This window comes from Arvicola amphibius, chromosome 6, assembly GCF_903992535.2.
Source record: "Arvicola amphibius chromosome 6, mArvAmp1.2, whole genome shotgun sequence".
Classification (NCBI taxonomy): Eukaryota; Metazoa; Chordata; class Mammalia; order Rodentia; family Cricetidae; genus Arvicola; species Arvicola amphibius.
Window position 1 is genome coordinate 61,153,075 of NC_052052.2, and position 14,006 is coordinate 61,167,080.

The 14,006-nt window shown below is 38.7% G+C and overlaps 1 protein-coding gene across 4 annotated transcripts in view; it reads right to left on the reverse strand.

Moving 5' to 3' along the window:
* Cntln (centlein) overlaps positions 1-14,006 on the reverse strand; it is a 250,041-nt gene that overhangs the window by 149,392 nt on the left and 86,643 nt on the right. For all 4 annotated transcript variants that reach the window (XM_038333679.1, XM_038333678.1, XM_038333677.1 and 1 more), the window contains exon 8: positions 7,324-7,518. In XM_038333679.1, the coding sequence (XP_038189607.1) occupies positions 7,324-7,518 (195 nt within the window). The remainder of the gene's footprint in view (positions 1-7,323; positions 7,519-14,006) is intronic.

Genomic DNA, 14,006 nt, shown 5'->3' on the forward strand with positions numbered 1-14,006 from the left:
AAGAGAGGTCAAGTCACTTAAAAGGACAGGTCCATCATAGCAATGCTAACTATTAAAAGAAAGTGTTTTAAACCACAAGGGTTTAGAAAAAATTAAAAGTGCTGAAAGACCACAATTACAGCCATAACTGTTATACCCCATAAATCTATTAAAGTTGAAGAGAAATAAAAACTTCCCGTGATATAAAAAGACTAGAACAGCTGTGCAGAGAATCCTGAAACCCCTGGGACTCACAAGGAATAAAAATATAGAACCAGGAAAGCTTATCAAAAGAGGTCTAAGAAGATATCACAAAAATCATCAAAAAACAGGAACTAGAACACATATGTCAGTAATAACTAGTAATAAGAATGTCCTCAATCCCCCTATACACAGACAAGCAAATGGGATTAGGAAACAAGATCCATAATTTTGCTGCCTTCAAGAAACATACCTCAGCATCAATGTCAGATACCTCAGGGTAAAAGAATAGGAAAAGGATAGTCCTAGCAAATATAACCAAGAAATGAGCAGGTTATCTGACAAACAGACCTCACCAAAACTAATTAAAAGAGATAAATAAGGACACTTTGTATCCATTATACAAATAATCCACCAAGATGATACTACAATTCTAAAGAGATAATAAAAACATAGGTGCATACAGGTTCATACAGCAAATACTACTAAATGAAAAGCACAAACTAACCCTAACACAGATATAATATGTGATTTCAACACCCACCTCAGGAATTGATATGTCATCTAGACAAAAACTAAAGAAAGAAACAGTGGAGTTACATGATAAAAATAAATCAAATGAACCTAAAAGACATGTACAGAACACTACAAACAGAAGCTAAGCAGTACACATTTTTTTCAGGACTCCATGGAAATTTCTCCAAAATTGGCCACATGATTATGGCATATAGCAAGTCTCAACAAATACTGCAAAATCAAAATAATATCATGTATTATTTTGGACAACAATAGAATAAATATACAATAGGAACACAAACTCATGTAGACTAAACAATATAGTATTTAATAATGAATGGATAACAAAAATCCTAGGCTTCACTGAAAACAAAACAACAGGGAACTCTATAGAACACAATGAAAGCAGTGTAAGAACAGAGTTAAAAGCACTGTTAGCAGTTTGCTTCTACTGCTGGGATAAGTACAATGAATGACCAAAACAACTTGGGGAAAAAAGGACTTATAAAATGATCACACCAGTTTGGGAAGGAGAGAACTCACTTCATCTTACAATTTACAGTCCATAATGAAGGGAAGTCAGGGCAGAAACTCAAGGCAGGAACCTGGAGTCAGAAACTGAAGCAGAGCATAGAAGAACATTGTTTCCTGGCTTGCTCCCTACAGCTTTCTCAGCCTGCTTTCTTATACAACTGAGGACCACCTGCCTAGGTGCTAAGTAGGCTGGCCCCTCCTACATCTATCATTAGTAAGAACATGCCTTATACACTTGCCTACAGGATAATCTGACAGGCATTTTCTCAGTTGAGGCTTTCTCTTCCCAAACAACCCTAGCCTGTACCAACCTGATTAAAAACAAAACAAACTAACCAGTACAAATACCAAGTGCCTGCATTCAAACACTGAAGAGATTTAAACTTAAAAACTTAACACTGCACCTTCCAGACTTGGAAAAACAAGAACAAGCCAAGCCCAAAAGTAGTAAACAAGTTGAAAGCACCTAAATCAGGGCAAAAATCAACAAAATACAAACGAAAATAACAATGTAAAGAACAAATGAGACAAAAAGTTGTTTCTTTGGAAATTTAATCAAGCTTGAAGAACCCGTAGCTAAATTAGCCAAAAGAAAGAGAAAAGATACACATCACTATAATGTGATGTGAAGTGAGATACTGAATGAAATAGGTATCAAGGAAATTATGAAAAGCATAAATAGATCATAAAACCCCTACTTCAATTAAAAAATCTAAAAGCAATGAATTAATTTCTAGATGCATACAACATACACATTAAACCAAGATGAAATGAGGTAAGCATATACATAACCAGGGACAAGACGAAAGCATTAAGTAAAAGGTTCCCAAGTAGAAAAATCCCAGAACTAGAGGAACTCAAGGAAGAATTCTACCCAACCTTTAAAGAATTAACTCCTTGTATTCATTTATAAGTAGATATCACCTGCTAAGTAAATGATAATCAAGCTACAGTCCGCACACCCAGAGAGGTTAAGTAAAGAGGAGCACTCTAGGGAGAAGAATGGACCTTCCAGGGAAGGGGAAATAGAACGAATTTTGTAGGTGGACTGGAGGCGGATGGGGACAGGAACAGGAGAGATCAAGTTGGGGTGGGAATGGAGAGACAGTGACAGAAAGGGACAGACGGAATTGCAGGACACACACACACACACACACACACACACACACACAAGGAGGCAGCCCATAGAATGGGAGAAAACTCTTTGCCGTTATAAATACAACAGGGAATTATTTAAATACAACAATATTAAAAGGGAAAGAAAGAATACAAAGGACTACTAAACACCTTAAAGGGTCCAACATCCTTTGCTATTATTGGGAAGTGCAGGTTAAATTGAAAGTATTTTCAGTTTCTCACTCATTAAGCTGAAGGGAAAACAAGGGATAGCAAATGCTGGCATAATGGTGGGTTTGGGGAACTCATACATATTGTTGCTGAGAGTGTAAACTAGTGTAACCACTTTGGATTTTAGATTTCAGTCTGGTGGTTTCTCACAAAGATACAAATGGGAATATCACATAACCCAGGGATGGTACTACTAAGCACATACCCAAAGGACTTACATCCTATAAAGAGACACTTGCATCTCTGTTTTCATTGATGCCCTATTCATACTAAATAGGAAATGGAATCAACCTAATGTTCATCAACCAATGAATGAATATGGATATTGTGGTACACGGGATATCTCAGATATAAAAGTGAAATTATGACATTTGAAGGTAAATGTATAGATTAGGAAGATTTATTGAGTAAAGTCACCCAAGCTTACAAAGACAAATACCACCTATTTTCTCACAAATGTTGAAGCTAGCTTGAATCTTTTGTTTTGTGTGTTTAATATGAAGTTCATATGGGAGTAGAAACTAGGAATTGGTCACTAGGGGCAAACGCAATTACAGAGGGAAGGTTGTAAAATATAAATAAAATGAAACTAGAGAGGGAATACTGGGAGCAGAATCGTTCAATAATGGACTGTGGTATAGAAATATGAAGACAAGGGAACTGCCAACCAAAATGAAGGGCATGTGGAAAAGCTTTATGGGAACATATGATCTTGCAACCTAAATAAAATTTAATTAGAGCATATAGTAGGAAACAGAAGACATGAAAGAACAGGGGATGGAGGGAATACTGAGGGTTACAGGTGTAAGCAGCAATGATCCCAGGAGGATGAGAGAGGAGTTGGATTGGACTAACCAACACTACATATATATGAAAAGATTTACAGTAGTCCACTAGTTTGTAAGTTAACTTGAAAATGCCACTTTTAAAAATGGAATCTGAACAGAGGCATTCTCCGTGAGGTGGTTCTGCTGCTCCCAAAAGACACAGATTATGAAACTAAAATCTCAGTGTCAGATACAGGGTACTGTCCTATGAGTTATTTATTGGTCAGGGAGACAACAAAAAGAAACAAAATTCATTGTTCTGGATTTCCACCAAAACTACATGATAAAACCCTATCATTGAAGATACCACACCCTTTGGTTGCAGAGCATGAGGAAATAAATCTCAAACTGGCCAGAAACTCTCTACTAGCTGCATAACATCCAGCGTGCTGTAAAGTGCTATGCAGGCTGCTAGGGAAGAAAAGCTATCAACAGTCTTACCAGGCTTTAGATCCTGCATGCTACAAGCAAATCTACCCAGCAAAACTGAGGAACATCAGCATGGCAGTTATGAATGGAGTAGATCTGAGGTCTTTTTCACAGGAAATAGTTCATGTCTGCAACTCTGAATCTGGTGAAAAGCTCATGGCTGAGGAGGTCAAAGGTCCAAGAAGGAACCCAGTGTTTTTGTAAATACTCATGTTATTCTGGTTTCTAAATATTTACGTGTATGCCCAAAGATTGGAGCTGATCATACTTGGTGAGAAGTTTTATTTATTTATTTATTTATTTATTTATTTATTTATTTATTTATTTATTTCAGCAGATAGCAATTAACGCAGAGACTCATACCTGGCCAAAGAATAGGTGACTGAGTGTTCAACTGTAGATAGGTTATCTATGTAGCTCTCCTGCTGCCCAATGCTCAGGGAATACGGAAGCAGAGTGGGCAGAGAGGCCAAGTCAGAGGGTTTCATGGAGAGGTGTAAAATGATGTTTTCTGGATGTGGTGAAAACTACTGCACTTGAACTGAGGGCAGCTATATTTACCTGCACAAGACTCACACAGATCAAGCTAGTCAACATTTCAGCATGGATGGTGGAAGACTCCCAAGTCCCAACCCTAGCATAGAAGCTACGGGCAATTGATGGCTGCTAGAGACACTTTGGAAGTGTGACTGGTGAGAGGTGACCCACATTCATTATGCCAAGTTAAATAAGATTTTTAAAAAGAGATTAAGTGTGATGTCATCTTGAAGGTTATCTAATAGACATACCATAAAAGGCTATGACATGAATACTATTAATACCCCCTTTTTATTTAAGAGGAATTTGCCTTAAAAGATAAGAAATTTCTTCATGTTTGTCAGGGTCAATATGGTCTGCAGCTCCTTTATCAAGAATAAACTCTGACCAAGACATGGCTAAGTAATTGTGGGAAAACTGCAGGCAGGAAATAATGTCTAGGAGGAACATTAGGGCAAAACAAAACCAGAAGGGCCAGGAAGTACCCAAGGACAAACTCAAAAGAAAGGGTCCAAGAGACTGTTTGCACAGCTATCTTTAATAGTTAGCTAAACAATATATAGGCAATAATGAAAAAAATGTTCATTCCTGAAGTGAACCAAGAGTCTTGTGTCTCTGTCTACCATTGCATACATCCCCAGGAGATGGAGGAGGGTCATCTGTCATGTGTTACTTTCATTGGTTAATAAAGAATCTGCCTAGGTCCTTTAATAGGACAGAAAATTAGGTAGGCAGAGTAGAAAGAACAGAATTGTGGGAGAAAGAAAGCAGAGTCAGGCAGACGCCTCAGTCGCCATAGCTCTCCTCTCCAAGATGGACGCAGGTTAAGAATCTTCCTGGTAAGCCACCATCTCATGGTGCTACACAGTTTATTAGAAATGGGTTAGTTAAGATGTGAGAGTTAGCCAATAAGAGGCTACAGATAACGGGACAGGCAGTGTTTAAACGAATACAGTTTCTGTGTAATTATTTCTGGTAAAGCTAGCCAGGTGGTGGGAAGTGATCCTCCACTCCTAGTACACCCAGGTTCCTGCATTGCTGTATAATTCATGGCATTTGTCTCATGTGGTATTCCCCTCAGTATCTGTGAATACCATTGGTTAATAAAGAAACTATCTTCGGCCTGTGATAGGGTAGAGTAGAGCTAGGTAGGGAAGACTAAAATGAATGTTAGAAAAAAGAAGGCCGAGTCAGGAGAAGCCATGGAGCCACCAGAGGAGAAAGATGCTAGCTGCCAGATGGAAACTTGCCAGTAGGCCACAACACTCGTGATAAAATATAAAATAATAGAAATGGGTAAATTCTAGATGTAATAGCTAATGAGCAATACACTTAAGTGCTGGCCAAGCAGTGATTTAAATAATATAGTTTCTGAGTGCTTATATTGGGAGTCTGGATCATCAGGAAACGAACAAGCAGCCTCCTACTGCATTTGTCTAACATAGGGAATATGTAGGCAAGTCAAATGACTTCTTCAAATTTCCATGTCAGTGCAATATCAGGAAAAGGTTAACACTAACATGAATTAAGTATTATATAACACACATTATAGCAAGCATTTTATAAGATATATTCTTAGCCATTCTTTCCACTCTATTATCTCATTTAAGTTAGAGTCTCAACTAACCACGATCTATTAATTTGCTCTTCAATAACCACATAATTCACCATAATAACCACTAATTTGCTCTTGGGTATCTATAAGAGATTGGCTCTAAATACCCTGTAAATCTATAGCTCAAGTCCCTGATTAAAAAAAATATTTGCATATAACTTTTGCTTGTTTTTCTATATGTTTTCCTATATGTTTAGATAATCACTATATTACTTTTTAAACCTGATACAATGCAAACCCTCCATAAAAAATTGTTATATTGTTTTGCTTAGGAAATAATTATAAGCAAATAAATAATCTGTACAAGTTAAGAACAGATACAACTTATTTCAAAACATTTTAGTTAGTGATTATCAAACCTATAGATACTGGGGGTCAACTGTGGAGATGAATGATGACTCAGTGTCTTAGTTCCTGCTCCTCTTTCTGTAGTAAAATACCCTGACAAAAGCAACTCAGAGAAAAAAAAGGGGTTATTTGAGCTCACAGTTCAAGGAAAGCCTGAAGCAGTTGGCCACACTGCATGCACAATCACCATATGGAAGCAGAAAATGATGAGTATCCATGCTTGCTTACTTTCTCCTTTTTTTCTTTTTTTAAACATACTAATTTCAGTTCTTCCTTCCTCCTCTCCCACTCCCCCTATCTTCCCCTCACCCTTCACCCTTAGTTCATGCCTTTAATCCCAGTACTCAGAAGGCAGAGGGCAAAGGTAGGCAGATCTCTGAGGTCAATGCCAGCCTGGTCTTCAGAGCGAGTTCCAGGACAGCCAGGGCTGCTTTCTGGGTCCTTCCACTTCAACCAACCTCATCTGTGCAGTCTCCAAAGGCACGCCCAGAGGTTACGTATTCCCTCCCAAGTGTGCCCAGACCTGTCAAGTTGGCATCAGCACTAACCGTCAAAGGGAGTAAAATGCTTGCCACAGAAGCTTATCTTAGGTCCCTAGAGGCCAAACCAAAAATAGATACCACGGCATATACCTGTAACCACTGCTGGGACGGCAGAGACAGGCAGATCACAGGGGCTGGTCCACTCTAGCCCAAACAGTGAACACAACATTCACTAACAATCTTTTTTTTAAAGTAAGGAGGAGAGTAACAGAGGAGGACAACTGGCATACATAACACATCACACACACACACACACACACACAATCTATACTTGATATATTCTGTATTTCTACATGCATTTCCTTTTAATATGTACCATATATAACATTCATTAAAATGCAAAGGTTTAATTTACATTTTAAATATGCAAATTTATTTAAATTTCCACTCAACTATAGGAAATGGTACTCTGGTGTTACAAGGGTAACATTTTTAAAAAATCTCTCACCTTTGCTGATTGATGTGACTCACTTTCTGGAGTTGATAAACAGGGTTCTCCTTGTGATCCCTTAAGCTTTTCTTTTAATTTTATATTTTCTTGTTCTTTTTGAAACAGTTGGTCCTGAAGATCAACAACAGTTTGTCGGAGCACAGCTTCATTTGATTTTGTAGTTTCAAAACAAATATGTAATTCATTATAAAGCTGTTTAAAAAAATCCAAAATAATAGAATCAACAAAGTAATTATATGCATATATATATATGTTAACTATATGTGGACATATACTTGCCCTTAATTATGTTAACAGCCAACAAGCAGAAACATTGTGGAAGTGATTGAGTTAAGTATCAATACAAAATTACAGTTGGCATTCAAAAGGGAAAATGTAGTACCAGCCAGGGCAACAGACAAAAAAAGTGTTAAGTAGAAAAGAAGGGGCATGATTCTAGGTCAGTTATTCTCACCTTCAGGGATTCACATTAGAAAACAATTCCATTAGAATGGACCAATTAAAAACATCACTCTAAAAATCTCAGAAATGTAAAAAAAAAGCATGTAATTTGTTAGGAAAGGACACAGAAGCATACTGCATATTTCACTGGGTTCATTGGGTTTAGCTGATATATTTTCATTTAGTATAAACTACTGTATATTTCTGAAGAAAGGTGGATGGAAAACTAAAAGTCAAAGCAAGGCAATCAGGTGCAGGTGCACACAGACAAAAGTATCAGAACAATAGAGCACTTCCATAGACAGCAGGGAGAGAGCAACGATCCAGAATTGTATAATAACACAAAAGCAGCTTTCTAAAGGCACAGATGGTTAAGTTCAAATTGTTTAAGTCAAGATACATGCATTAAAATTAAAGTAATAGTTTATTAAAACTGAGCCAGAGCCGGGTGGTGGTAGTGCACACCTTTAATCCCAGCATTGGGAGTCAGAGGCAGGTAGATAGCTGTGAGTTCAAGGTCAGCCTGGCCAACTGGGTCCCAGGAGTCAGTATGTGCTGTACAATTAGCATCTCACCCAGGAATGCCTGGTTAACAACAGTGTCCCATAAAAGCTCAAGAATTTGCTTAATAAGAGTTTGCTTAGTAAGGAAACTTCCAACTTAGGCTTGTTATTTAATGTGCTGTAACCCAACTGTAGTGGCAGATTTACATGTGGAATCCAAATGTATAACTGCTGCTAATACTATGAAAGATCTCCCATTCTCTTGGATAGGTGGATCAACATAATAAAAAATGGCAATCCTACCAAAAGCCATCTATAGATTTAATGAAATCCCCATCAAAATCCCAATACAGTTCTTCACAGACCTTGAAAGAACAATAATCAACTTCATATGGAAAAACAAAAAACCCTGGATAGCCAAAACAATCCTGTATAATAAAGAAACTTCTGGAGGCATCACCATCCCTGACACCAAGCTATATTGTAGAGATACAGTAATGAAAACTGCTTGGTATTGACATAAAAATAGAGGTTGACCAATGGAATCAAATCAAAGACCTTAATCCACACACCTATGGACACCTGATTTTTGACAAAGAAGCTAAAATTATACAATGGAAAAATAAAAGCATCTTCAACAAATGGTGCTGGAATAACTGGATGTCAACATGTAGAAGAATGAAAATAGATCCATAACTATCTTCATGCACAAAACTCAAGTCTAAATGCATTAAAGAGCACAATATAAATCTAACCACACTGAACCTGATAGAAGACAGAATTCTTAACAGAAGAATCCCAGTTGGCCAAAAGACACTTAAGAAAATATTCAACGTTTAAAAAGAACCACCAAGGAAAGTATTAATAAAATGTTCCCTCAATTAAAAAAAAAAGAAAATATTCAACATCCTTAGAGATCAGGGAAAGCAAATCAAAACAACTCTGAGATACCATCTTACATCAGTTAGAATGGCTAAGATAAAAAAAACACCAATGATAGCCTTTGCTGGAGAAGATGTGGAGTAAAGGGAACACTCATCCATTGCTGATGAAAATACAAACGTGTACAACCATGTAGAAATCAGTATGGCAGTTTGTCAGAGAATTGAAATCTACCTACCTCAGGACCCAGTAATACCACTCTTGGGCATATACCCAAAAGATGTTCAATCATACTATAAGGACATTTGTTCAACTATGTTCATAGAAGCATTATTTGTAATAGCCAGAACCTGGAAACAACCTAGATGCCCCTCAACCGAAGAATGGATAAATGTGGCACATTTACGCATTAGAGTACTACTCAGCAGTAAAAAACAATGACATCTTGAAATTTGCATGCAAATGGATAGAATAGAAAAAAGCATCCTAAGTGAGGTAACCCAGACCCAGAAAGATGAACATGGTATGTACTAACTCATAAGTGGATACTAGCTGTAAAGCAAGGGATATTGATAAGCTAAGTAACAAGGTGAACCCTAGCAAAAACATACATAGATCCATCTGGAAAGTCGAAATAGACAAGATCACCTGACAAAATTGGGAGCAAGGGGGTGGGGGAAGTAGAGAGGACAGAAGGGGAAGATGAGGGGAGAAGGCGTGGGGGGAGGAGAACTTGAGGGAACAGGATAGTCTAGATGGAGGAAGGACAGAGATGAGAGGGAAAAAAGAGATATTTTAATTGAGGAAGACAATATGGGGCTAGAAAGAAACCTGGCTCTAGAGAAATTCCCAGGAATCTACAAGGATGACCCCAGCCAAGACCCTAAGTAATAGAGGAGATGGTGCCCTAACAGGCTTTGCCCTGTAGTCAGACTGATAAATATCTTAAATACCACCATAGAACCTTTGTTCAGCAACTGATGGAAACAGAGGCAGAGACTTACATCAGCGCACTGGAATGAGCTCCCAAAGTCCAGTTGAAGAGTGGGAGGAGTGAGAATATGAGCAAAGTGGTCAAGACCATGATGTGGGCACCCACTGAAACAGTTTACCTGAGCTCAACAACTCCAGCCAGATAGGCAAGGAAACAGCTTAGGTCAAAACCAGTCCCTCTGAATATGGTTGATAGATGTATGGCTGGGGCAGACTGCCAGGCCACTGGCAGTAACACCAGGATTTATCCCTACTGCTTGTACTGGCTGTTTTGGAACCCATTCTCTGGATGGATACCTTGCTCAGCCTAGATATACTAGGGAAGGCCTTGGGTCTTCCCCAAAGCAATGTGCCTTACCCTCTCTAAGGAGTGGATGGGGGTGGGGTGGGGGAGAAGGTTGAGGGAATGGGAGGAGGGGAGGAGGTAGAAAGTGGGATTGGTGTGTAAAATGAAAAAAGGTAGTTTGTTTTCTTTTTTTAAAAAAAAGGAAAAGAAAGGGGAAAAAAGAAAAACTGGCAAAAAACAAACCAAACTAAGGCTAAGTAATCATAACAACAACAAAAAGAGAAAAGTGACGTGGGATTCCCCTCTGTATGCTGTGAATACCATTGGTTAATAAAGAAACTGGCTTGGCCTGATAGGGTAGAACAGAGGTAGGCGGGGAAAACTAAACTGAGTGCTGGAAGAAAGAAGGCAGAGTCAGAGAGAAGCCATGTAGCCCCCGATGAAGACAGACCAGAACTTTACCTGGTAAGCCACAGGCACATGGCGATACACAGGTTAATGGAGATGGGTTAATTTATGAGTTGGCAAGAAATACACTTAAACTATTGGCCAAACAGTATTGCAAATAATATGGTTTCTGTGTGATTATTTCAGGGTTGAGCAGCTGGAAACAAACAAGCACCCTCTTACAACAGAAGAGTTCTTATCCTGGTCAGAATGGTTAAGATTAATGAAATAAATGACAGCAGATTCTAGCAAGGATGCAGGAAAAGGAAAACACTTACTCATTGCTTGAGGGAGCAGGAACGTATACAGCCACTTAGAAATAAGTGCAGTAGTTCCTCAGGAAGCTGGGACTAGATCTCCCTCAAGTCTCATCTACACTGTTCTTCTAGGCATAGAGAGATATTGGTTCATACAAGTTCACTGCTGCTCTATTCCTGAGAGTCAGCAACTGCAGTCTCAATGTACACCAAATATGACAGGATAATGAAAATGTGACACATTACAGGATGGGATATTATTTAGCTGTTTAGAAAAATATGAAATTAGCAAGTAAATAATGAAGCTAGAAACAATCATCCTGAGGGAGTTAACCCATACCCAGTGTAAAAGTCCCTGCATGATTTCTCTTGTATGTGGATGATAGCTTTTAACCTTAGATATATACACCTTAGATATGTGCACTTTGTTTTGAATATTCAGAGGTTAGGATAGGAGGGCAGGGTAAATGAAGACATAGGGGTGGGATAACAAACAATAAAGGTCTTTTGAAAATCCACATGAAAACCTACTTTAGCTTCCCAAAATGTATAAAAGGAACTTAGACAGAGTTAGCATATAGGGACAGAATGCCCTATCTATATATCATATGCTATCAAATAAAATCTCAAGGACCTGAATGAGTTACATATTATTGAATCATTGGCCAAAGGGGTCCCCACAGTCCCTATTCACAAGTACTACAAGCCATTGCCAATGTTATTTCTTACCCTCCACAATAAGGCCCTATTGCTGAAGAGAACACATACCTAGGTCATCCTGGGACTCAGAGTGGCCTGCCTACAAGACAGACTGGAGCAATAATGGCACAAAGGTTATGGGAGTAACCAACCACTTTTTTTTAATTGGATTTAAGGTGCATGAAATATAACTGGTACTTGACATTGTTACAGGAGCCATGAATCCAAGAATAGATAAGTCAAGTGCTGCAGGAAAAAAAAAAAAAACTAACACTATTATTCTGCTAAATAAACATAATAATAAAACAACCACTAATGACATATTGCTGTACCCATAGGTCAGAGGATCATTCAACCTTGATCAGAGAAGCTTCTTCTTACAGTAAATAGTAATAAACACAGAGACACACAAATAAACAATGTGTAGACAATGAGAGATCTTGGAGCATTCAGCTCTGTATAAGATGTCTGTTTCATACCCCTGCCTTAAGATTTCAGTCTTTGTGGGAGAGAACAGAGAAAGGATTGATTGCAATAGTCAGAGGCAGTGGCTGACTCTAAAGAAACAGTGTCTTACAGACACAACAGTGCTAATGCACATATATGAGCTTAGAGACAGAGATGCAGGCACAAGGCCTGCACAAATTCAAGTCAGTAAAATCCCTGCATGAAGAAAGGGAAGTGAACACAAAGTTCCACCACTAACCAAGAAGCTATTTATAATTGATTCCTGCTGGGAAAGTGAAAATCACTTTTTTCTACTGCAAGCTTGGGAGCAGGCAACCAACAAAATATGAACTTCATGATTTCTTTATTTTAGTTTGTTTTGGGGGGATTGTTTGTTTTGTTTTATTTTCTTAGTTCTTTTTTGTGGGAGATAGGAAAAAATAGAACACTTTATTGGGTAGGAAAGTGGAAGGGATCTAGGAAAACTTGGGGAAATGAGAATATGATCAAAATATATTATAAGAAAAAGTTTATAATTAACAAAAGCAGTGAGCTTACATTGTGGTGGCAGTGGTCCCATTCTCTGTGACAAGAGAAATGTCCCCTTTACTGTGTATTACTATAAAGGCTCACAGCTGTTAAGTCTGTGGCAAGAGATTGCTCAGCCTTTGAAGCTACATCCCTGTCTTATGTGGGTTGTTTCCAAGAAGATCTTGGAACTCTGAGGCCCAGTCTGGCAGAGCACTAGATTCTCCCAGTTTCCTCCCTCCCTGGGTAAGTTTGTTGAGGAGATGGTCTGAAAGTGCTCAAAGAAGCTGGAAGAATAAAGATTCCTCAGCCTCCCCTCCCCTCCACCGTGCACAGCAGGTAGAATGGTGATTCCCCTGGCTCTCCCCCTCCAACGCACAGCAGGTAGAATGGTGATTTCCCTGGCTCTCCCCCTCCAATGCACAGCAGGAAGAATAGTGATTTCCCCAGGCTCTCCCTGCAGTGCACAGCAGGAAGAATAGTGATTCCTTAGTATCACACACACACACACACACACACACACACACACACACACACTGCACAACTGTTTCTGTTTGCTGATGCATACTCCCTAATGTATTGGGGGACACTACCAAACCTGGACATTTGCTATCACTAGGGATAAAAATTCAAGGGCCTCTAGAGTAATTAGCAACCTGCTAGGCCAAGAAAAAGCTCTCTGGACCAGCACTGAATCCCAGCAAACAGACAGAGCCTCTCAAATGCAGCTCTAAATCACAAACACCCAGCCCCCTGCACACAGCATTGGCTATTCCGCTGGCTAAAGGACATCCACAGACTCCAGTTATCACCTGCTGATCCCAGAACCTTGAGGTACAAAAAATAAAGTCATCTTTATCCTCCTTCCCCATTATCCAATCTCAGCTATTAAAGAGGAACAATACTCTGATGATGTTATTGATACAAACGACTTAATACATTGTAAAGTACATTGTAAAATAATTAAAGAGCTTAATACAGGTACTTAAAATTAATAGCAGAATTGGTGATGCTGAGTCAATTCGCATAACTACAGAGCCAAGTAAGCCTTGCTATGTGCTCCTGAAACAACTCCAGTTAAATGACTACTAAGAAATAAAGAGAAAGATCCTTGAAAATGAATGATCCTGAAGATCTAATCAGCATTCCCCTTTGTGTCTGTACACACCAATAAAACAATGCAGATTTTACTTGACG